Consider the following 25,103-nt stretch of genomic DNA (forward strand, 5'->3'; position numbering starts at 1 on the left):
CCACGCAAGCACGGGGAGAACATACAAACTCCGCACAGGAAGTCTGGAGCTGGATTTGAACCCACGACAGGTTCCCATGACATGAACTGTGCCGCACAAGCGCTAACCACTGCGCCGCCGTGCTGCCACACATTGCCCAATCCGTTTTCACAATTTCGTGACGTTTCTTCCCACTTCTATTTAACGATCACTGAGATCTATGATAATTGTGTCGTGAAAATGAACAGTATATGCGTGCAAAGCAAGGTTGTTAAACGTCAACCTTGTGACAAAGAAATAGTTTTGTGCTTGATAACGTAAATCACGTCAGCGGTAAACCGAAAAGGGGGCTCGGCTTGTCAAAATCAAGGGGAGGATCGGAGGAGGGGGGGAGGCTTCGTCTCGTTACCGCCCCCTGTGGTTAAAACAATCACTGCAACCGAGTCGGCGTCCTAGCCGACCAAGGTTAGTTATTAACTTCGCCTTTTCCAGTCACTTCTGCGGAACCAAGAACCGGCCAGTCGCCGCTTCGAGGCATGCTGCCGCCCGCTCCTCACCTCTCACCATGGCTGACAGCGACCACTGCCCACCGGAGAGCCCCATAGCCCCCTCGCCGGAACACGTCACGGTGTTGTTCCACAAAGTCGCCAGTCATGGCGAAAAGAGCGGCGGCGGGGACGACGACCGCTGGTGCGGCGACCACGAGACCTCCGAGGACAGGGGGGCTTCCGTGTGGAGGGAGCATGACGGAGATGCTGAGGAGGAGACGGCCGCCTTGAAAGCGCCGGAGGGCGGCGAGTGGGAAACGCTTTGCCCGCCGGTGACCCGCGTCACCGGCAAGGCAGCATCCGCTGACCGCATTGGGAGCCAAGGTGACGCGAGTTTCGATTTCAACCTGTTGTTGCCACATTATTACCCTTATTATCGTTTTATCTTTAAAATAACCCCATTTTAAAAAAAACATTAAATGACTTATTTGAGATAATATGGATTTACAACCGCGTGACGTCACGCGTCAGCGATAACGGCCATGTCACGTGGCGGCTCTTAGCTAACTACTGTACTTTACTGTACAGTGAATTAAACCCGCTCTTCGCGTCACCTTTTATTCAAAAAGAAGGTTTTTTAAACATTCCAGATAAAGGTAATATTATCAACCCGTCTTTATGTGCTCTACTCTAATCTTACTGTAAATATGAATAAGTTAACGAATACAATGTACTGTGGAGGTCCATCATTTTAGTTAGCTTGGCTAGCTGAACAGCTAACATAATATGTCACATTTTTGTATTACATCTCGTCATTTATTTCTAATCCATGATGGGTGCTTTTAATTAAAAACATAGCCTGAACATAAAGACACCATACCTGTCAACCTCAGCTAATTAGAATAGAATAGAATATACCTTTATTGTCATTGTTACAAAATGGGTTAACATATTGTGACAACGAAATTGGGCATGACACTCCAGTTTTACACATTCACAGTGAGGTATGAGCCAAGAAGATAAAGGAACAGAGAGGATAAGGTTATAAAACAAGGGGGATAAGGCTATAGTTATAATTTACATGGTATTTACACAAGAAATGTCGGCATGTGGGATGTTACATACACTCCTCATATTGTTGCTATTTCCCTTATTAAGCAATAATAAACTTTATTAAATACATGGTGGCACCTATTTACTCACAGCGAGACAAACTAGGTACTATAAAAACTAAAATACTTTGTGTAAAGGAGTTTATTTAAAACACAAACGATTCAGCATATACCGTAAATTCCGGACTATAGAGCGCACCTGATTACAAGCCGCACCCACCACATTTTAAGAGGAAAAACGATTTTGTACTTACACAAGCCGCACCTGTATATAAGCCGCATGCGCCCACATTAAAAAAATGTAACACAAAATTAACCCAAACCCGACTTTAAGTCCCACGATTGAAACTGAATGTCCTTCATAAAAGTACACAGTCCAAAAATCACAGCCGGCAAGATGAACGGAAAATGATACCGGTACTTAAGAATTGATGCAGACCTGCAGAGCCCGGGTCCCGTTGAAAGCAATCCAAGGAAAAAAAGTCTATATTTCCAAAGGTAAGTATGGGAAAAATATATATCCAATATTGTCTGCCGCTTCCACAAACAAGTCTCGCCTTTACCCCACTTCCCGTCACCCCGCGTTTGTTTCGCCCCTTCTTTTTTATTCGCCCGTGCAAAACATATTAGAATAAGTGTCTGAAATAAATACATTACAAAAATATACAGTTGCAAATACATATTATACATGGTTACACATATTTACAAAAAAAGACGGTACACCGAGAGAGTTTTGAAAGCTTTGATAATAATAATATAACTTTCATCCCAAACGGTGCCTGTGACAGGGCAGTTAATGGTAGCAACACGCTCGCAACACAACAAACGGATCTGTTAAAAAAACATACCGTACTTCTAGAAACCACGGTAAGCCGTCCTTATCTTCCTCCTTATAACTGACGACATCAAAGTCGTCTTTGCCAGAAAAAAGAAAAGAAAGAAATGTAGGAAAAAAGTAAATAGAGAACAAAAAGAAAAAAGTAACAGCTCGGAAAAAATAAACACAATGAGATTTTTTTGAAGGAATTAAAAAAAAAAAAACACGGAAAAAAGAAGGAAAAGTTTGTGTTGCATTCAAATAATTTCCAATTCTATCAAGTGAATCTTGTTGCCAACATTGTACTTCCACTAAAAATGTGATCAAGTACAGTTCTGTATCTTACAACCGACTCAATAAGCCCCCAAAAATGTTAATATTATGCGACAAAAGATATCAGGAAATCAAAAGAAATGGATATCTTGTGAAAGAATTGTAAGAACAAACGACGTTTGTAGGCAATAGTACATGAGTCAATTCATTCAAAAGTGAAAAATAATTTTGCATTGCCGGAAACTCAGCAAAATGTCAAGTTTTGGACATGTTTGATAATGACTTAGTTGCCGCACTTTGGATTACTGTTGCTCACTGTTGTTTCAAGCGTTACTCACCGACTTTGTGTGAACGCTCAGACTCGTAAGGAAAATTACAGGGAACATTGCTGATAAGTATTCAATACTTCCTTTTGCAACGATGCTAGGAATTTTGATACCATGATCAGCATTTTGATTCCTTTTACCACTCGAACAATCGGGCCTTTATCCCGCACAAAGGTTGGAATAAGCAATTTGATCTACGGTACTCCGAACGGTTCCCATGCTGTGTGCAATCACAAAGACTGGGGAAATCTAACCTTGACAATCCGTGCTCGCTGTGCAGAGAGAGGCCAAGATACCCTTGAACCATTTTTTGTTGCGCGACCTTCATTCTTGCGTTTTTTTTCGCAGGGAAACGAAAAAGATGCCCCGGTCTTGGTTTGTTGTACGCCTTCCTGTCCACGGTCTTCTTCTCCATCATCTCGCTCCTGGTGAAGACCATCGAGGGAGTGCACGCCATCGAGATCAGCGGCATTCGCTGCTTCTTTCAAATGCTTTTCATCGTGCCTTTACTCGTCTACCACAAGTAAGCGGGATTCGGGATAACAAATGAAAAGGAATTACGAGAGAGACATGAAAGATAAAAAAATATATAGATTTAAAAAAAAAACTGTATTCTGATACATATACAAAGTACTCCCCCTCCACTTCAACATTAACATTTCTGCTTTAAAGGGACAGTGTGTAATATTCAGTGCCTCCTAGTGGTAAAAAACCCTTAACTAATAAATATTATTATTAATTATACCCTTAATTAATTCATCACTTCCACTACACAGCATCATCTCCAAACGGAAGAACAGCTTCAGCGACAGATTGCTGTCACAGTCACACTGTCACAGTCTTGTTCCACGGACAGACTGAGGAGATCATTTCTTCCTCATGCCATGAGGCTCTTTATCCCCACCCGGGGGAGTAAAAGCCCACAATAAACCACACCCCCACATTGCATATTACCCTTTTTATTACTGTCTGTGTTTTATGTAGCACTATTTTAATACTCTATATCAACACGTTACATTGGGTATTTATGTATTATATTCCTTTTACTTTATTATTGTTTTATTTTCAACTCAAGGACACTGCTGGAAGTGTGAATTTCCCTACGGGGATGAATAAAGTATCTATCTATCTAGCTATCTATCTAGCTATCTATATCTAGCTATCTATCTGTCTAATTAAAAATAAAAACCATTGATCGAAATACAGGCAAAAATACCTGAAATATGATAGCATTGTTATTTTTTATAAATATTCATAGGTTGAAAAATATTTTGGTTTTCTTTACATAGCGGAATCCATACATAGTAGTCGGCGCCATGTTGGTCTGGCATCTTGCTGTTAAGCTTTGCTCATTTGACACTGGCTTTGGTTCGCATTGGACAATACAGTTCCAACTCGTGGTCAAGTACCCTTAATGGTAATTTTTGAGAATATGATTCATGCACGAACCTTCCTGTGTGGAGTTTGCATGTTCTCCCCGTGCTTGCGTGGGTTTCCTCCAGGGCATTCCGGTTTCCTGCCGCATTCCAAAAACATGCATGTCGGGTTAATTGGCCGGTCCCTAGGTGTGAATGAGTGAGTTGTCTGTCTCTGTGTGCCCTGCGACTGGCTGGCAACCAGTTCAGGGTGTCCCCTGCCCACTGCCTGAAGATAACTGGGATAGGCTCCAACACCCCCGCGACCCTACTGAGGATAAGCGGTGCAGATAATGGATGCAAAGTAAAATGTTGGCGACAAAGGAAATTCGAATGACTCCTAGCGTTTGAAAATATGCTGTTCTAAGGGGCTAAGGGTAAAGGAGATGGACTAACAAAGCATGTCTCCAGATCTAAATCCAATAGAACATCTTTGGGGCATTCTCAAGCGAAGATCTTGAATATCCCCCCAGCTCGGTTATGTTGTCATGGAGGAGTGGGAAAGCATTCCAGTGGCAATTTGTGAGGCTCTGGCGAAATCCATGGCCAGGAGGATTAAAGTGGTTGTGCAAAATCATGGTGGCCACACAAAATATTGAACTACAGGAACTTTTACTTAAGAGTGCACTCACTTTGTCACCAGGGGTATAACTGCTAATGGTTTTTGAGGGGAAAATTAAATTGATACGGCTATATAAGCTTTACACAGACCACCTGCAGAAATGTGAGGGCTGTACTCACCTTTGTGACATACTGTATATACATGCTTTTTTATGCCTTTTGTAGAGTATTTTTCAATGCTTTTTCTTAAAACTAGCACAAAGACAACATTTAAAAAAAAAAAAAAAACTCCCAAGGGTTAAAAACCGCATGTTTATATGATACTAGTTAAATAAAACACAATGCAGTGTGTCTCATAGAATTTTGAGTGACCTTGGTAGGTTTACAGTCTAGTGAAGTGCACAAAGTTAACATTTGTCTCTAGTACTGTGACTAGAAATAATGTGATAACGAGATAAAATCAACTGTCTTTTCGTGTGACATCTGGTGGTATAGCGTGTAAAAGGTTCGTTTTCCTGTTACATCCAAGACTCCCACCTGTTTTTGCTCCCGTCTGTCCTTTGACTAGTTTTTAATCCTGACCACGTCTACTCTCCCGTCCCGGCTTTCGACCTCTTTTTGTCCCCGACCACTCTCCTTTCTTGGCTTACGACTCGCTTACGACCCCGACCACGTTTTTGCTCTCCTGTCCCGGCTACTGACCCGTTTGCTGTTCCCGATACCGCCATAGCTCGTCACGGAAGATCCATTTCCGCGTTCAGAGTGACCTGCTTCCCGCGTCCAGCAACCACCGGATTGTGGGCTCAACCCTTTCTCTTCCAATAAAACTTGTGAGAAACGCAACGCAAGTGGGTCCTGTCTCCGTTCTGGACTTGATATCTATAGCGTTTTTTAATCTAAAATTAGGGTTGCTTTTTATGCAAGAGTGTCTTATATACTATTAAGGTGTATCTAAAAATATAATCATATTTTTTAATAATACACGTTTAGCCTGCCAGAATCTTCCTATGGTATGGAAAACCCTGCAATGTGTCATGATCACTGATGCGGGGCACCTGATTCTGCTCCGTTGGCGGCAAAAGCCATGGACGCTGATTGGTTGCTTCCTCTTTTTCAAACCTCCGCCTTCCTGTCAACATTCGTCGGATCGCCTGTGAACCTACGCTACACGCTAGGCAAGCTTTTGTGACTCCTGACTATCCTGCCCTGTATTCCGTCTGATTCCCCGTTGCCGACCTCTTTTCTGGACCCGTTTATGTTTTTGGTCCTCTGTCCCGGACATCGACCTGTTTTTTCCTCAGTCTTGACTTTGCCTTCGCTTGCCTTGGAAGTGCCACTTCCGCGTCCCAGCTATCCGTGCTACCCGTGACCTAAGATCACCGGATCGTGGGTGCCAGCCCTTTCCTTATTCTAAATAAAGCTGAGTAAAACGAACTCAATTGGGTCCTGTCTCCGTTCCTGGTCCGTGACACAATGTCCCTTTAATGCAGGGGTGTCAAATTCATTTTAACTTGGGGGGCCACACGATAGAACAAACATTCTGTCGGGGGCTGAACTAGTAGATTAAAGAGAAAGAAAAAGAGATAAAGAAATAAGAGAAAGAGGGAGGGAAAAGTAGAGAGGGCGGGACAAAGAAAGAGAAAGAGAGAGAGGGAGAGAGCGTGAGAAACAAAAGATAAAAAGTCGTGAGAGAGGGGGAAAAGAAAGGGAGAGGAAGAAAGAAATCCGAAGGAATAGAAAGAAGGAGAGAAAAGAAAGCGCGAAGGGTAGGAAGAGAGAAAGAGAAAAGAGAGAAAAGGAAAAAAGGAAGTTTGAGCAAAAGAAGTTAAAAAGACACAGAGAGAGAAAGAGACAAAGAGCAACAAAGGAAGAGAAAAAGAGAGACACAGATAGTGAAAGAGAAAGAGACAGAGAGTGGGAGAAAAGGGGTGGAAGAGAGAGAGAGAAATAGATAGATAGAAATATAAGTACAGTGTCTTTGTTCGAGGTACCTGGCTTTGGCAACATCAAGTGGACATATTTCAACCTGCAGCTTGTTTTTCTCTTGCGCTTCTCTGAGTGTTGTCTCGCGGGTCGGATTCAATCCCTCAGCGAGCCTGATCTGGCCCGCGGGCCGCTTGTATGGCACCCGTGCTTTAATGTACACCTGTACCTGCATAGTGTTGCTGCGTCTTATTGGTACACTTCGGCCACTTGGGGGCAGTATACATTGAGTCCCTAAATAAAATGTAGTAATTCATGACATTCTTTGCAGAGATTATGATTTTTTTTTTAACTACAGTTTAAAACAATTTCTACAATATTTAAAATAGATGAGAACTCACCACTGTGTCCTTTCATTAATCTTTATTTTTTATTTTCTATATTGTATTCCTTCCCTGAATCCATCCCCAACTATCATCTGGGCCCCATTTCAGCTTATGCATCCATCCATTATGGTGTCACTCCCCTTCCCTGAAATGTACCGTAAATTCCGGACTATAGAGCGCACCTGATTATAAGCCGCACCCACCACATTTTAAGAGGAAAACCGATTTTGTACTTACACAAGCCGCACCTGTATATAAGCCGCATGCGCCCACATTTAATGTAACACAAACACAAAATTAACCCAAACCTGACTTCAAGTCCCGCGATTGAAACTAAATGTCCTTCATTAAAGTCCACAGTTCAAAAATCACTGCTGGCAAAATGAACGGAAAATGATACCGGTACTTTGATGCAGACCTGCAGAGTCCGGGTCCCGTTGAAAGTAATCCAAGGAAAAAGTGTATATTTCCAAAGGTAAGGGTGGGAAAAATATATCAGATGAACACATTTAATCACGCAACTCCTTTTTCTTTAACCAACTTTTTACCCCCTCTTCTTTCCTCGTCTGTCCCTCACCTTTAGCGGTCCCAACTAAAACTCGGCACCCGCGTTTGTTCCGCCCCTCATTTTTCGTTCACTCGTGCAAAATATATCAGAATAAGTGTCTAAAATAAATACATTATAAAAATATACAGTTGCAAATACATATTATACACTGGTTACACACATTTACAAAGAAAGACGGTACACCGAGAGAGTTTTCAATGCTTTAATAATAATAATATAGCTTTGACAGGGCAGTTAATGGTAGCAACATTCGAGCGCCGCTGGCGGCCGTTAGAAAAATGACATAAATTGGCCGCATCACTGAATAAGCCGCAGGGTTGAAAGTTAGGGAAAAAAGTAGCGGCTTATAGTCCGGGATTTACGGTAATTGAGGACCTCCATTGTCCCCGTCTCGCCAGACATCCTGCAACCCTCCCCGCCATCCAGTTTGTCTTCCATTCATCTGTCACCCTCATATCTGTGTTCCTGCAGGATAGGCTTCCTGGGTCCTCGGGACAAACGTCTCTACCTGATGCTGCGGGGCTTCCTGGGTTCCAACGCCATGATCCTGCTCTTCTACGCTGTCCAGCAGATGCCGCTGGCTGATGCCACCGTCATCATGTTCAGGTATGATGGAACTGGAAATTTACCGGATGAAAACGTGATAGTTGCTCGAACTGTTCGTGTAACAGGCAATTGCGCTCTGCTCGCACATTCTCAGCGCACAAGAAAATCTAGCCGGGGCACAAAAATCAGGGCTCAAAATTACTAATTAAGAAGCGACTTAAGTCAAAGTTACAGTGCATGAAGGTAAAAATACACGGGTTCCCCCGACGTTGTGTCCTAAATGCGGTATTTTGAAGTCGAGTCGAAGTCGAACGAAATTGAGTAAAGTTAGTAGAGTTTTTCGAGAACCGGCTTCTTCGGCTCGGCTCACTGAAAGGAACCGACTCTTTTGGGTCCTAAACAGCTTTTCAGGTTGTTTTTGCTTCTTTAATCTCAACTCGACCAAGTATTATGTAAAACTATGCACAAAATGACTTAAAAGAAGGGGGGAATAGAACAAAAAAGAAAAAAATACCAAAATGAAAAAGTAGTCAAAAGCTGAGAAAAAAAGAAACAGAAGGAAGAGAAAAAAGGAGGAAAAATTTAGAAAATAGCCAGGGAAAGAAATGTAGGAAAAAAGTAAATAGAGAACAAATAGAAAAAAGTAACAGCTCGGAAAAAATAAACACAATGAGATTTTTTTTAAAGGAATTTAGAAAAAAGTAGAAAAAAAACACGGAAAAAAGAAGAAAAAGTTTGTGTTGCATTCAAATTTCCAATGATATCAAGTGAATCTTGTTGCCAACATTGTACTTCTACTAAAAATGTGATTAAGTACAGTTCTGTATCTTGCAACCGACTCAATAAGCCCCCAAAAAGGGTAATATTATGCGACAAAATATATCGGGAAATAAAAAGAAATGGATGTCTTGTGAAAGATTTGTTAAAACAAATGACAATTGTAGGCAATCGTTTATTAGTCAATTCATTCAAAAGAGAAAAATAATTTTGCATTGCCGGAAACACAGCAAAATGTCACTTGATGTCAAGTTTTGAACATGTTTGATAAATAATTATCTTGCCACACATGGGATTATGGTTGCTCACTGTTCTTTCAAGCGTTGCTCACCGACTTTGTGTGAACGCTCAGACTCGTAAGGAAAATTACAGAGAACATTGGTAACAGGTAAACTTTCCTGATAGGAAATCATTTAAAAAGTCATTTATCCATTGCCGACCTCCCAAAAGCCTCTAAGCCACAGGTGTCAAACAGACCCACCGATGGTTTAAATCCGGCCCGCAAGACAACAGTGCGAGAAGCGCAAGAGGAAAATGAGCTGTAGTTTGAAATATTTCCACCGGATGTCACCCAAGCCAGTGAACACTTGCAAAACAATGGTGGTCTCCATTTTTCTCTGACTCACTTCTTTTTTATTTATTTCTCCCTCTTTTTCTTTCTCCTGTTCACTCTCTTTTTCTCTCTTTCTCTATTTTTCTCTCACTCTCTAACTCTTTCTTTTTCTCTGTCTTGCTCTCTTTCTATTTGCTCGCTCTAAATTACACTTGAATTCTCTTTCTTTCTATTTTTCTTTCTTTCTCACCCTCTTTCCCTTTTTTGACCTCTCTCTCGCTCTCTCTTTCTCACCTCACTTTGTCTCTTTTTCTCCTGCTGACTCTTTTTCTTTCTGTCGTTTCACTTCTCTTATTTTCTTTATAATTTTTCTATTTTGACTAAAAAAGAATGTGTCAGGACCAGAACGGAAACAGGACCCAATTGCATTACGTTTCTCACAATTTTATTTAAAGGAACGAGGAAGGGCTGCGCCCACGATCCGGAGTTCGCTAGGCATGGGAAGCACGTCGCTCTCGTACTCAGATTGTGATCCGAACACAGGCGGGATTGATTCCGGATACTGGAAACTGGAGCGAGATACCGGACAGAACGAGACAGGCGGGATCGATACTGGATATTGGAGACCGGAGCAAGATACTGGACAGGACGAGACAGACGGGATCGATACCGGATACTGGACAGGACGAGACAGGTGGGATCGATACAGGATACTGGAGCAAGATACTGGACAGGACGAGGCAGGTGGGATCAATACCGGATACTGGAGACTGGAGCAAGATACTGGAAAGGACGAGACAGACGGGATAGATACAGGATACTGGAGCAAGATACTGGAAAGGACGAGACAGACGGGATAGATACAGGATACTGGAGCAAGATACCGGACAGGACAAGACAGGCGGGATCGATACCAGATACTGAAGACTAGAGCAAGATACTGGACAGGAGGAGACGGGCGGGATCGATACCGGATACTGGAGCGAAATACCGGACAGGACGAGACAGGCGGGATAGATGCTGGAGACTGGAGCAAGATACCGGACAGGGCGAGACAGACGGGATCGATACCGGACACTGGAGCAAGATACTGGACAGGACGAGACCGGCTGGATCGATATTGGATACTGGATACACGAACAGGATACAGAGTCAAAATACAAGTGTTGCAAGTGCAGAGGTTCGTTGACGGACTGACAAGGAGTGAATGAGAGCACTGAGTTTAAATAGGATTGAAGCCAATCAGGCAATGAGCAACAGCTGGCGCCAAATGGGCGGGCCCAAATGAGGGCAACCGTGACAAACACTTGGATTTTCTGTTGTATGTGGAGCAAGATTTTTTTTCCAAATAAATTTCGCTTAGCCAAATTCTCGTGTTTAGAGGTGTTCGAATATAAAGTGTGACTTTATGCATTATCATACAAATATGTCTTTCTGTTTCAGTAATCCAGTTTTCACCTCACTGCTGGCCTGGGCGTTCTTAAAGGAGAAGTGCACAATTTTGGACTGCATCTTCACGGTGTTCACCGTGACCGGGGTCATCCTCATCGCCCGGCCGCCATTTCTCTTTGGAGATCATATCCAGGGCATCGAAGGAAACTACACAAACCACATCAAAGGGACCATCGCTGCTTTTGCGGGTGAGCATATACACCATTGTAATAAGTTTATAGTTTCGTAGACGAAAGAGAGACATTATAAATGAATTTTAAGCTTTCAAGGTTGAAAGGGGGCAGCACGGCGGCGCAGTGGTTAGCGCGTGTGCGGCATAGTTCTGAGGTCATGTGTTCAAATCCAGCTACCAACCTTCCTGTGCGGAGTTTGCATGTTCTCCCTGTGCTTGCGTGGGTTTCCTCCCACATTCCAAAAAACGTGCATGGCTGGCCGCACACAGGGTAGATATATTGAAAGAAAAATGCTCGTTGGACTCGGGAAGCAAGTCGCTCTCGCAATCGGATCGTGTTTCGAATACAGAACGTGGATCTTCCGTCGCGGACGATGGCGGTGTCAGGAATGGTAAAACAGGTGTATAGGTGGGACAGGAGAGCAAAAACGTGGTCGGGGTCAGTAACGGGTCGTAAGTCGGGACGGGAGAGCAGACGTGGTCGGGGTCAGAAGCGGGTTGTAGCTGGAGACAAACAGGAGCAAAAACTGGACAGGTGGGAGTCAGGGTCGAAAAAGGCTTGCCTAGTGTTCACTGAGGTTTGCAGATGGACTGACCAAAGGGGACTGACAGGACTGGGTAGACGTAGTCGGGGACAAAAGCGGTCATAAGCCGTGACAGGAGAGTAGACGTCGTAGGGATCAAAAATGGTTCGTAAGTCGGGACAGGGGAAACAGACGTGGTCGGGATCAAAAACGGGTCGTAGCCGGAGACAAACAGGAGCAAAAACGGGACAGGTGGGAGTCGGGGTCAAAAAAAGGCTTTCCTTGTAAAAACAGAGGTTTGCAGACGGACTGACAACAGGGGACTGACAGGCCTGGGTTCAAATAGTGACAGGGAACCAATCAGAACCCGTGGCGGTTGGCGCCAAATGAGCAGGTACAGGTGATTCACATCGGTAATCATAACACTTCTAGGTTACAAAAAGCAGATCAAGCCTTAAAGGGTGTGGATTTCATGGTTGGCCAGTAGTGAGTTAACAGGCAAAATAACCAAAAACATTTAACCAAAATAATCAACACCAGTCTGCAATAATAAGGAACAACCCTGGCAATCTTCTTTGCAGGTGTCCAATAGTAAAAACATCGACATTCTTTATCATAAGGGAGCAGAATAGAATCCCAAGAAACATTCAATGATTTACTGATCACACTTTCCATTAAAAAGTGCTAGACACATACGTTTTCTTTTATAAAGTGATTAAAAAATGAGTTTGTTAAGACTGGGTTGCTATAACACTGTCACGATTACTGATACGGGGCACCTGAGTCTGCTCTTTTAACGCCAACTGCCTCGGATGCTGATTGGCTGCTTGTCTCTTTTTATATGTCAGTCCGTCTGCGAACCTCAGCTCACGCTAGGCAAGCCTTTCGACCCAGACTTTCTCCTGTCCTTATTCCCGTTTAATTCCCGGCTCCGACCCCTTTTCTGTACTTGACGACGTTTTTGCTCCCCCGTCCTGGCCACCGATCTGTTTTTCCCCCGCTCTCGACACTGCCTTCGCTTGCCACGGAAATACCACTTCCACGTCTGAGTAACCTGCTCCCCCAAGATCAACGATCTACGGATCGTGTATGCTATGAAATGAAATGAAATGAACTGCATTTCTATAGCGCTTTTCAAGTCAATGACTTCCCAAAGCGCTTTACAGTGTGCTTCACATTTCCCAATAGCGGCCTTGTATTGCAGACATGTATGACGCTAACCTGCTTATTGGGGGTATTAGGGGTTCAGTGTCTTACCCAAGGACACTTTGACATGTAACACGGACAAGCCGGGATTCAAACTGGGATCCCTAGATCCCAAGACGAGCGCTCTACCTCCTGAGCTACTGCCGCACCACACTACCCTTTCCCTCCCTAATAAAAAAGAGAAACACACGCAAGTGGGTCCTGTCTTCGTTCTGGTCGTGACAAACACCATATATATTTTGTTTAGTATTCTAATGCAGAATTGTTTTTTGATAATTCAACCTCCAATTTTGAGAAATCTCAAACAATTTTCAATGCTCTGAATTTTGCATTTTTAAAACAATTGTAGAAAATGACAGTAGCAAACGTTTCTCTTTTGAAGCAAAAAGCTTTGTGAAAATACAATATCCAGGACTATCTAAGAACATTTAAATATTGTGATTGTCACGACCAGAACAGAATCAGGACCCAATTGCGTAATGTTAACCACAAGTTTTATTGATCGGAAGAGGAAGGGCAGCGCCCGTGATCCGGTGCTCGCTGGACGCGGGAAGCAAGCCGCTCACAAAATCGGATCTTGATCCGAATACGGAAGGGAATCTTCCGTAGTGGGAGATGGCGGTGTCAGGGATGAAAAAAAACAGGTCGATAGCCGGGACAGGAGAGCAAAAACGTGGTCGGGGTCAGAAACGGGTCGTAAGCCGGGACGGGAGAGTAGACGTGGTCGGGATCAAAAACGGGTCATAATCCGGGACGGGAGAGTAGACGTGGTCGGGATCAAAAACGGGCCGTAGCCGAAGACAAACGGGGAGATCAGGAATGGACAGGTGGAAAAACGGGTGCAAAAAACGGGACAGGCGGGAGTCAGGGTCAAAAAGGCTTGCCTTGTATCAACAGATTTTCACAGACGGACTGTCAACAGGAGAGATACAGGACTGGGTTTAAATAGGGACAGGGTTAGGGTCCTTTCTCTTCTTCCCAATAAACAGTGAGTAATGTTACGCGAGAGGGTTCTGCTTGCTGTCCTGGTCCCAGGGTTGGGTAGGGTTACTTTAACTGGATTACTTTCAATTACTTTTGGATTACTCCAATACCAAATATGCTCTTAAAAGACAAAAGAAACTAAATATGAATAAAATGATGACTCACAACACGTGGTAAGCTTTCTCTCCTGGCTTTGAGCTCTTAGATCTCCGGCAAAACGAACATAAAATGCGACAGAAACAAAATGAAAATCGATCCAAACAGCTTCCCAACATAATTTTTGCCGTTCCATGTATTCCGATACTCCCCAAGCCTGCACAAAATTTTGTCATTTTATTCATATTGAGTTTATTTTGTGTTTTATTAGCATATTTGGTATTGGAGTCATCCAAAAGTCATTGAAGGTAATCCAGTTCAAGTAACCCTACCCAACCCTGAGAGTAATATATTACAGTAATCAAGGTCAGTAGGTCTGTACGAGTGAACTGCACATCTCTTCTCCTCTGCACTATCGTACTCCAATGTTATTGTTATTGTATAATGACTTGTTCACCTGGCTGCCCATTTTGCACATCTGGTTAGCTGCTCCTCTTGCACTCTTTGCACTACTGTATAATACTATACATAGCTATAATTATTTAGCATATTATTAGTACTTCAATACTCTAACTCAGTACAACATTTATTTATATCTGTACATTCAAGAAAACTGCGGGTCAGATGTATCGACATTTCATTCTGTTTACACTTGTACAAGAATGACAATAAAGTAGATCAGAATCTGAACCAACCCCACAACTCCTTATCCTGTTTTTGTTGGAATATCGCCCACAGGAGCGATCGGGGCCGCCTGCACCATGGTCGTCCTGCGCAAAATAGGAAAGGGCGCCCATTACTACCTCTCGGTGTGGTATTACGCCGTCATCGGCTTCATCGAGTGCGTCATCGCCGTTACCGCCATGGGCCAATGGAAATTACCGTACTGCGGCCAAGACCGCTGGTTGCTGGTCCTGATCGCCGTGCTGGGCATCGCCGGACAGAGCTTCCTGACCAAAGCCCTTCAATTGGAGAAAGCCGGCCCCGTGGCCCTGACCAGGACTTTAGACGTCGTGCTGGCTTTCTTCTTTCAGTTTGTATTCTTAGGCCAAGCGCCCAGCTGGTGGAGCCTCGGAGGGGCCCTGTGCATCGTGTTGAGCACCAGCGGCGTGGCGTTGAGGAAATGGTACGTCAACTCACGCAAGAGCTGAAAGCGTAGCAGTATTTATTGTGTTTTAACGGGATCGATTTCTTCTGTTAGTCCCGGGCATCGACTCTGCTGCGATGCCACTAGAGTCCGGTCTAGCCATGTCAAATGTCCCAGGAATGGACCTCACTCCGACATAGGGAAGGAAGGTTCTTGAAGCTCAGAGCAAGTAAATGAGATCGGTTTCAAAACAAAACATGCAGTTGATCTAACAGACATGTAAAAATGCATAAACAAGAACTGGAAAATTTGGGTGTGCGCTATACATGAGGTTATTTCAGTCCAAATTATCGCCATTGACAACCGATGCAACAGGAATGGAACCTGGGTTGCGGCAGTGAGAGAGCCGATCACCAGACCAGAAGTGTTGTAAATGACATATATAAATGCAATCGGTTTTATCTCACGCTATTGTTACAAATCGAAGAAGACAGAGCCTGAATGAGTAACCAAAGCCAGCATTAGGACCTTTCTCACTGTGTCCAGCAGGGGGGGTGTATTAAAAGATTCGAAGTATGGATGGTAAACCCAGCGTCGTAGCACTTGAATTTGCGATGTTGAATGGCAACGACATATTTAAGCGTGAAAATGAATTCTGTCTGTTTTTACATATTTATCACTCACAAAGGTTTCCGATCATCGAACATATTTTAATATCACGCAGAGACGACCCAAGGAAATGCAAAATACAGTTTTTTAATGTTGATTCTATTTATTAAGCATAAAAGAATCGAAACCTGTCATGATTAAAGATTTGAATCACCTGTGCCCGCTCATTTGGTGCCAACTGCCGCGGGTTCTGATTGGCTCCCTGTCACTATTTAAAGCCAGTCCTTTCAGTCCCCTGTTGTCAGTCCGTCTGCGAACCTCTGTTTTATACAAGGCAAGCCTTTTTCGACCCTGACTCCCACCTGTTCTGTTTTTGCTCCCGTTTGTCTCCGGTTATGACCTGTTTTTGATACCGACCACGTCTGCTTCCCCTGTCCCGACTTACGAACCATTTTTGATCCTGACGACGTCTACTCTCCTGTCCCGGCTTATGACCTCTTTTGTCCCCCACTACGTCTACTCTCCTGTTCCGGCTTACGATTCGTTTCCGACCCCGACCACACCTTGCTCTTCCAGTACCGGCTGCCTACCTGTTTTTCCGTTCCTGACACCGCCATCGCTCGCTACGTAAGATCCACTTCCGTGTTCGGATCACAATCCAAGTACGAGAGCGACTTGCTTCCCGGATCGTGGGCGCAGCCCTTCCTCTTTCCTTCAATATAACTTGTGAGAAACGTAACGCAATTAGGTCCTGTTTCCGTTCTGGTCCTGACAAAACCTATCCGGCTCTATTTGAAGAGTAATTCCTTCCTAATTGGAAATTGCAGCGTTAACAAAAACCCTAGCGATAATGAGTAATGAGTCCTTCGCAACACTGTGGGGGAAATTTGGCCCATTCCTCTTTGCAAAATATTGTCAAATCTGCTATATTGAAGGGGTTTCTAGCACGACAATTGAATTTAAATCTGGACTTAATTTGAGTTCTTTTGTGAGCCATGAAGAGTTGGACTTGCTGATGTGTTTTGGATGGCTGTCCTGCCGAGTTTAAGGTCACTAACTGAAGGCTGGAAGTTCTTCAGGATCCTCTGATTCACCCCAGAATTGATGACCCCATTTTTACACAGAATGTAACGGCTGCACACCTTCCAAAAAGTATTCTTTTCTCACTCATCAGTACACAGAGTGCTTCTCCATAAATCTTGAGGATAATCAAGATGCTTTTTGATATGTGAGACAGCAGTGGGTTTTGCCTTGGAACTTCCCCATGGATGCCATTTTTGGCTATTTTTGGCATTTACTCTATTACATTGGGCCATAGAGGTTTCGCTGTCATGATTACTGATGTGACTCAGCTGTTCCCGCTTCTTTGGCGCCACCTGCCAAGGGTTCTGATTGGCACCCTGTCCCTATTTAAACCCAGTCCTGTCAATCCCCTTTTGTCAGTCCGCCTGCGAACCTCAGTTAAACACTAGGCAAGCCTTTTTCGACCCTGACTCCCACCTGTTTTTGCTCCCGTCTGTCCCCCGGCCTTGACCCGTTTTTGATCCTGACCACGTCTGCTCTCCCGTCCCGACTTTAGACCTCTTTTTGCCCCCGACCACGTCTACTCTCCTTTCCTGGCTTACGACTCACTTGCGACCACATCTTTGTTCTCCTGTCCCAGCTACTGACCCGTTTCCGTTCCCGACACCGCAGATTTTGTACTTCTTTGGGTTTTTTCTGTGTTATATTAAAATCGATTTGATGATTTGAAACCACAGAAGTCAGGAAGGAGGCAAATACTATTCTCTTACGCTTTGATTTCTTGGAATGTTGGATTCTCTCAGGGATTGCTTCACCAGAAGAACTGATCGATGTGAAAAACTGTACAGGAACTCATTGACTGCAAGCTCTGTAAAAACGGATTATTGACGTCTCTAGCCGTCAATGGCAGCATGGAATAAATGTGCCTTGGCTCAAAGAGGCAGCTCGAGGCAAGAACTACAAAAATGGGGGTTTCAAAACCAGGGTCTTTGATGCGGGTGTCGTATTCTGTTCCCGTCAACTCCTCGTTGCGTGTTTTCTTCTTCGAGAAGTCGAACCGATTTCCTCAATTTCCTCCATTTTTTTGGTTGACCCTGACTCCCACCTGTCCCGTTTTTCCTCCTGTTTGTCTCCGGCTATGACCCGTTTTTGATCCCGACCACGTCTGCTTCCCCTGTCCCGGCTTATGACCTCTTTTGTCCCCGACTACGTCTACCCAGTCCTGTCAGTCCCCTTTGGTCAGTCCGTCTGCAAACCTCAGTGAACACTAGGCAATTTGAGAAACTACGTCTAAGATTCACCTTTGATTGGATTTGGATGAGGCTGAAATTGAAGGAATTCACCCAAAACGAGACAACCTGTCAAGAACAGGACCCAAACGCGTGACGTTCTCGAAAAAAGCCTTTCATTTAACGGGAAAGTGTGTTTAAGTTTGAGGGTAGGAACTGATGGGCGGACGCCAGAGGTAATGGGCTGCACACCTTCCAAAGACTTCAATTTGAGGATAATCAAGATGCTTGTTGTGAGACGACTTGTGTCCTTTTATGACGACAGTGTTTTTATGCCTTGGAAAACTCCATTGGATGCCATTTTTCGCCAGTCTCTTTCTTATAGAGGAGTCATGAACACTGACCTCAACAGGGCTGTGTCAAGAACCAGAACAGGATCAGGACCCAAACGCGTGATGTTCTCACACAAGCCTTTTATTTAACGGGAAATGGGGAGTCATGCACGTTAGGCAGCAGTCTGGCGTGGAATGATAGGAAGCCAGAGGCCGACGAGATCGATACCAATTGCCTGAGTTGATATCGAACAGATAGGGTCGATACGGGACAGACAGGATTGATATCGAAACAGGATATCGAAAATAAACAGGACAAACTAGACGGTAACGAAAACGGGAGAGAATAATAAACAGGACTAAAATCGACGGGAACAAAACTGGAAACCGAAATTAAACAGGACGAAATAAACGGGAACCATACAGGACAGAAAATACTAACAGGAAAACAGGACCGAGTAAGAATCCACGTCTTGCGGGGCGGAGGTGCGTTGATGGACTGACCAAAGGTGATTGAGAGCACTGAGCTTAAATAGACGGAGAGCCAATCTGTCAATGAGCCGCAGCCAACGCCACACAGGCAGGGCCCATTGGGCACCATGGCAACTGTGACATAAAACCTACTGATTAAAGAGGATAGGGAGCCAGAGACCGACAAGATTGATACCAATTGCCTGAGTAGATATCGGGGACAGATGGGGTCGATACCGGACAGGAGGGGAAAGACAGGGATGATAACGAAACAGGATACCGAAATAAACAGGACAAACTAGACGGGAACAAAAAACAGAGATTATAATAAACAGGAGAAAAATAGACGGGAACAAAACTGGAAACCGATATTCAACAGGACAAAAATAAACTGGAACAATACCGGACAGGAAATATCAACAGGAAAACGGGACTGAGTCAGAATCCACGTCTTGGGCAGAGGTTCGTTGACGGACTGACAAAGGGAGAGTGAGAGCACTGAGCTTAAATAGACGGAAAGCCAATCTGTCAATGAGCCACAGCCAGCGCCACACGGGCGGGGCCAATTGGGCGCCATGGCAACCGTGACACAACCGCCCTGAAGATAATTTTCTCTTCTTTTTTTTTTTTAAATATTATTTCGGTTGACTTGATTGCACTATATACAATTTTCAATTCGAATCAAACTTGTATTTATTGTCTGTATAGTTCTGCATCAATATGGATTTTATTAAAGGGACGGTATGTATTATTTCACCACTAGATGTCGCTGTATTGTGTCGTGCAACTGGAAACAAGTGCTAGAAAGCGCAAGGAGGGGACACTTTTTCTCAGGGTTCGTATGGGTGCTTGAAATCCTTGAAAATGTTTGAATTGAATGTGTTTACAAGGTCAGAGGAACATATTTTTTTCAGGGTTCGTATGGGTGCTTGAAATCCTTGAAAATGTTTGAATTTCATATTTTTACAAGGTCAGAGGAACACATTTCTTTCACGGTTCGTATGGGTGCTTGAAATCCTTGAAAATGTTTAAATTGAATGTGTTTACAAGGTCAGAGGAACACATGTTTTCAGGGTTCGTATGGGTGCTTGAAATCCTTGAAAATGTTTGAATTGAATGTGTTTACAAGGTCAAATGAACATGTTTTTTCAGGGTTCGTATGGGTGCTTGAAATCCTTGAAAATGTTTGAATTTCATATTTTTACAAGGTCAGAGGAACACATTTCTTTCACGGTTTGTATGGGTGCTTGAAATCCTTGAAAATGTTTGAATTGAATGTGTTTACAAGGTCAGAGGAACACATTTTTTCCAGGGTTTGTATGGGTGCTTGAAATCCTTGAAAATGTTTAAATTGAATGTGTTTACAAGGTCAGAGGAACACATGTTTTCAGGGTTCGTATGGGTGCTTGAAATCCTTGAAAATGTTTGAATTGAATGTGTTTACAAGGTCAGAGGAACATATTTTTTCCAGGGTTCGTATGGGTGCTTGAAATCCTTGAAAATGTTTGAATTGAATGTGTTTACAAGGTCAGGAAAATTGTTGAATTTTAGTGGAGAGCTTGAAAATGCTTGAGATTGTTGGCATTACTATGTTTCTTGGCAGTTTGACTCTATAGATCAAGCAATAAATGAAAATTTTGTCTTTAAATGCGTGAAAATGACGCTGACACGCCTGCTCTAGTGGCCTGTCGTTACGGCATGTAAAGAGTCACCGCTGTCCTGATTACCGATGTGATTCACCTGTGCCCGCATCTTTGGCGCCAACTGCCTCGGACTCTGATTGGCTCCCTGTCACTATTTAAACCCACTCCTGTCTGTCCCCTTTTGTCAGTCTGTCTGTGAACCTCAGTTAACACTAGGCAAGCCTTTTTCGACCCTGACTCCCACCTGTTTTTTGCTCCCGTCCGTTCTCCGGCTTCGACCCGTTTTTGCTCCTGACCACGTCTACTCTCCTGTCCCGGCTTTCGACCTCTTTTTGTCCCCGACCACGTCTCTCCTTTCCTGACTTACGACTCGCTTACGACCACATTTTTGCTCTCCTGTCCCGGCTAATGACCCGTTTTTCTGTTCCCGACACCGCCATCGCTCGCCACGGAAGATCCACATCTCGCGTCCAGCAATCACCGGACCGTGTGTACAATCCTTTCCCTTCTTCCCAATAAAACTTGTGAGAAACGCAACGCAAGTGGGTCCTGTCTCCGTCCTTGTCCTGACAACCGCCCTTCAGTGGTCTAACTCAAGAGGACAGCTCTATTTAGAAAACCAACTCTTTTGGCTCCCGAACGGCTCCTCGGATTTTTTTTTTTCATGATACCATATTTATACTAATAAAAGACAATTCACCAAATTATTAACTAATTAGTAATTTCATTTTTTGCGGGGATCCCGAAAATTGTCAGGCTTGGCGACTTGTTTCTTTCTTTCTGCCTACAAACAACTGTCCTGTGCAGTTGAGATCCATTATCCCAAATTGACTAATGCTCAGAGCGTGGGCCGGGAAAGCAAAATTGTATCACGCGTGGGTGGCGACTCTTTTCTTCCTTTATTCTGCCCTAAATGAACAGTCCTCCTGTGTAGCTGCAATCCATTATCCCATATTGACTAATGCTGATAGCGGGAGCCTAGGACAGCAACTATTTGGTCATATGTGATGGGTCTTTTTTCAGTTATTAATAAGATGAGCCCCGGGTTGGCCGCAAACCATTATCCCCAATCGACTATTGCTTAGAGTGGGGGCCAAGATCAAATTTGTGTCATGCGTGGAGACTCTTTTCTCCCTTTCTCTTTGCCTTAAACAAACAGTCCTCTGCAGCTGCAATCCATTATCCCTAATCGACTTATGCTGAAAGCGGAAGCCTCAAAAAAGTATTTTTTGGTCATGTGTGGTGTGTCTTTTTTTCAGTTCTTACTGCCTAAGATAACACCTGTGCAGCCGCGAACCATTATCCCCAATTAACTATTGCTTAGAGTGGGGGCCAAGAGCAAGTTTGTGTCATGTGTGGAGACTCTTCCTTTTCTTTCTGCCTTAAACGAACAGTCCTCTGCAGCTGCAATCCATTATCCCCAATCGACTTATGCTGAAAGTGAAGCCCCAAAAAGCAGTTTCTTGGTCATGTGTGGTGGGTCTTTTTCAGTTCTTACTGCCTAAGATAACACCTGTTTGGCCGCAAACCATTATCCCTGATCGACTATTGCTAAAAGTGGGGGCCAAGAGCAAGTTTGTGTCATGTGTGGAGACTCTTTTCTTCCTTACTTTTTGCCTTAAATCAACAGTCCTCTGCCGCTGCAATCCATTATCCCTAATCGACTTATGCTGATAGCGGAAGCCCCAAAAAGCAATTTTTTGGTCATGTGTGGTGGGTCTTTTTCAGTTCTCACTTCCTAACATAAAACCTGTGCGTCCGCGAACCATTATCCCCAATCGACTATTGCTGAGAGTGGTGGCCGAGAGCAAATTTATGTAACTATTTTCCTCCTTTCTTTCGGCCTAAAATGGACAGCATCAATGCAGCCTCAATCCATTATCCCCAATCAACTGAGAGCGAGAGACCGAGAGCGCCATTCTTTCTTGTGTGGAGTCTTTTTTTTCTGTTCTTACAGCCTAAAATAAACATCACTGATGCGGTCGTGATCCATTATCTCCAGTCGACTTGCCACAAGCAGGTTCTGGTAGAGCGCATGTTAAAATGTGTGTGTTGGAGGCCTTCTTGGTGGACTTTCGCATGTTGCGTAGAGTTCTGGTACCTATTATCTCCAACAGATTACAGTATCTGAGTAGACAAACTTTGCTCGTCTTTTCCCGTGGTGTGAAATGGGCAGTATCGCCATCTACTGTTTGCCTTTTTTAGCAATATCTTGCCAAGTCGAAGGCCCGCGAGCCACCAGTTGAGAAACACTGCTTTAGAGCCAAGATGGCTCGTTGGTAAAATTCCAATGACCTCATTCATCTTGACCAAAATGTGTCTAATTTGACAGTCTTTCCCGTTAAAAACACGAGACAAACTGTTCCTCGTCACTGAAGGCCAGAAGAGGTAAAAGAGAAAAATAAATCAGTAGTAAGTCAAGTGTGAGAGGGATTGTTGCCATTGTGTATTTACACGCATGCTTCTTTTGTGTTCTCTCCCTCGCAGCTGTGAAGATTTTGCAGGGTTGCCGCGAAAAACATTTCACACTGAATACGGCATTGTTACGTTTTTAGTTCAATGGAACACCTGCTTTTCTAGTGAATCTGATTAGGCCAGGGGTGTCAAGCATGCGGACGGCGGGCCAGATCAGGCCAGCTGAAGGTGAGACGACGCTGAGAGAAGTGCAAGAGAAAAATGAGTTGAAATTTTAAATGTTTCCAGTCGCCACTCACAACAGAGCTGTTGCTGTATTTCCTTCTCTATTTTCTACCCTCTGTTTTTCTTTTCTTGTTTTCTGTCTCTCCTATACTTCTTTTTTCTCTCCTATTTTTCTCTCTCTCTTTTTCTATATTTTTTCTCTCTTGACTCCTTTTCTCCCTGCTCGATCTGTTTCTCATGTTATGCCTCTTTCTCTTCTATTTTTGTCTCTTCCTCACTCTTATCTCTCTTAATCTGTATTTAATATTTTTGTATCTCTTCTAGTTTTCACTATTTCTCTGTCACTTGTTATCTTCTCTTCCTTTCTCCCTTTTCTCATGTTTTTTCTCGATTTCTCTTTTTCTCTGTGTCTTTCTCATTTTATTTCCATTCTCTTTTTCTGTCTCTTTTTTCTTTCTCTTCTATTATTCTATAATAGATTATTATTATCTATTATATACTCTTGTCCCTCTCTTGTGTCTTTTTTCTTTCATTTATTCTTATTCATTCTCTACCCCTTTTCTTTCTTTCATTCTCTTTCTCTACCCCTTTGTCTTTCTTTTTTTCTTAATTTATTTTTTATTTTCTTTTCTTCTTTCTTTCTTTCTGTACCCTTTGGTCTTTTTTCTTTCATTCATTCTTTTTCTCTCTACTTCTTTGATTTTTTTGTCTCTTTCTTTCTTTCCCTCTACCCATTTGTCTTTTTTCTTACATTCTTTTCTCCCCACCCCTTTGTATTTTTGTCTTTCTTACTTTCTTTCTCTCTACCCTTTTTTCTTTTTTTCTTTCTTGCATTATTTTTCTCCCCAACCATTTGTATTTTTGTCTTTCTTTTTTCTCTCTACCCCTTTGTCTTTTTCTGTCTTTCCTTCTTTTTCTCTCTACCCCTTCGTCTTTCTTTTTTCTGTACCCTTTTTGTCTTTTTTCTTTTATTCTTTTTCTCTCTACCCCTTCGACTTTTGTCTGTCTTTCCCTCTACCCATTTTTTTTCTTTCATTCTTTTTCTCCCCACCCCTTTGTATTTTTGTCTTTCTTACTTTCTTTCTCTCTACCCCTTTGTCCTTCTTTATTTCTTTCTGTACCCTTTTGTCTTTTTTCTTTCATTCTTTCTCTCTCTACCACTTCGACTTTTTGTCACTTTCTTTCTTTCTCTCTACCCATTTGTCTTTTTTTCTTTCTTTCATTTGTTTTTTCCCCACCCCTTTGTATTTTTGTCTTTCTTTCTCTCTCTCTACCCCTTTGTTTTTTCTTTCTTTCATTCTCTTTCTACCACTTTGTCTTTCTTTATTTTCTTTCTATGTCTTTTTTCTTTCTTTCGTTCTTTCTTTCCATCCACCATTTGTCTTTTTTTCTTTCTTTCATTCTTTTTCTCCCCACCCCTTCGGATTTTTGTCTTTCTTACTTTATTTCTCTCTACCCCTTTTTCTTTTTCTTTCTTTTCTTCTTTTTTTCTCAACCCCTTTGTCTTTCTTTCTGTAGCCCTTTGTCTTTTTTTTCTCATTCATTCTCTTTCTCTCTACCCCTTTGACTTTTTGTCTCTCTCTTTCCCTCTACCCATTTGTCTTTTTTTCTTTCTTTCATTCGTTTTCTCCCCACCCCTTTGTTTTTTTCTCTCTCTTACTTTCTTTCCCTCTACCCCTTTGTCTTTATGTCTTTCTGTACCCTTTTGTCTTTTTTCTTTCAGTCATTCTTTTTATCTCTACCCCTCCGACTTTTTGTTTTTCTTTCTTTCTTTCTTTTTTTCTTTCTTTCTCTCTCTTTTTTGCCACGTGGCCTCTGCGATAAAATGAACATGTTGGGATTTTCTTTTTAAATGTGGGGTATCTGATTGCAATGTGATCATTCGGACACCAGAGGGCGAACAACACAACT

The 25,103-nt window shown here is 43.1% G+C and overlaps 1 protein-coding gene and 1 long non-coding RNA gene across 3 annotated transcripts; both read left to right on the top strand.

Annotated features, from left to right (window-relative positions):
- The first annotated feature begins 343 nt into the window (after positions 1–343).
- LOC148347843 (solute carrier family 35 member G1-like) lies at positions 344–16,069 on the top strand. Of its 2 annotated transcripts, XM_088323724.1 has the most exons (6): positions 344–851; positions 3,344–3,518; positions 8,320–8,454; positions 11,168–11,364; positions 14,897–15,284; positions 15,360–16,069. In XM_088323724.1, exons 1-6 carry the CDS (start codon positions 545–547, stop codon positions 15,460–15,462), a joined length of 1,305 nt encoding a protein of 434 aa, XP_088179850.1. In that variant the 5' UTR covers positions 344–544; the 3' UTR covers positions 15,463–16,069. The 2 variants fall into 2 exon arrangements, with proteins under 2 accessions (XP_088179850.1, XP_088179851.1); XM_088323725.1 differs by having other exon boundaries at positions 14,897–16,069.
- A 3,545-nt stretch (positions 16,070–19,614) lies between these two features.
- LOC148347844 (uncharacterized) lies at positions 19,615–21,089 on the top strand. The gene is made up of 2 exons (XR_015848043.1): positions 19,615–19,799; positions 20,039–21,089. It is a non-coding gene; the product is annotated as an uncharacterized LOC148347844 (long non-coding RNA).
- Positions 21,090–25,103: the final 4,014 nt, after the last annotated feature.

Source organism: Urocampus carinirostris, chromosome 19, assembly GCF_059441175.1.
Source record: "Urocampus carinirostris isolate Australia breed hairy pipefish chromosome 19, RoL_Ucar_1.0, whole genome shotgun sequence".
Taxonomy (NCBI): Eukaryota; Metazoa; Chordata; class Actinopteri; order Syngnathiformes; family Syngnathidae; genus Urocampus; species Urocampus carinirostris.

What these genes read in the sequence shown, in the direction of transcription:
- LOC148347843 (XM_088323724.1), top strand. Translation starts at nt 545, where the DNA reads ATGGCTGACAGCGACCACTGCCCACCGGAGAGCCCCATAGCCCCCTCG. An exon ending in GCCACCGTCATCATGTTCAG is followed by an intron (nt 8,455 to 11,167) that starts GTATGATGGAAC and finishes TTTCTGTTTCAG; the next exon opens with TAATCCAGTTTTCACCTCAC. An exon ending in GGCGTGGCGTTGAGGAAATG is followed by an intron (nt 15,285 to 15,359) that starts GTACGTCAACTC and finishes TTCTTCTGTTAG; the next exon opens with TCCCGGGCATCGACTCTGCT.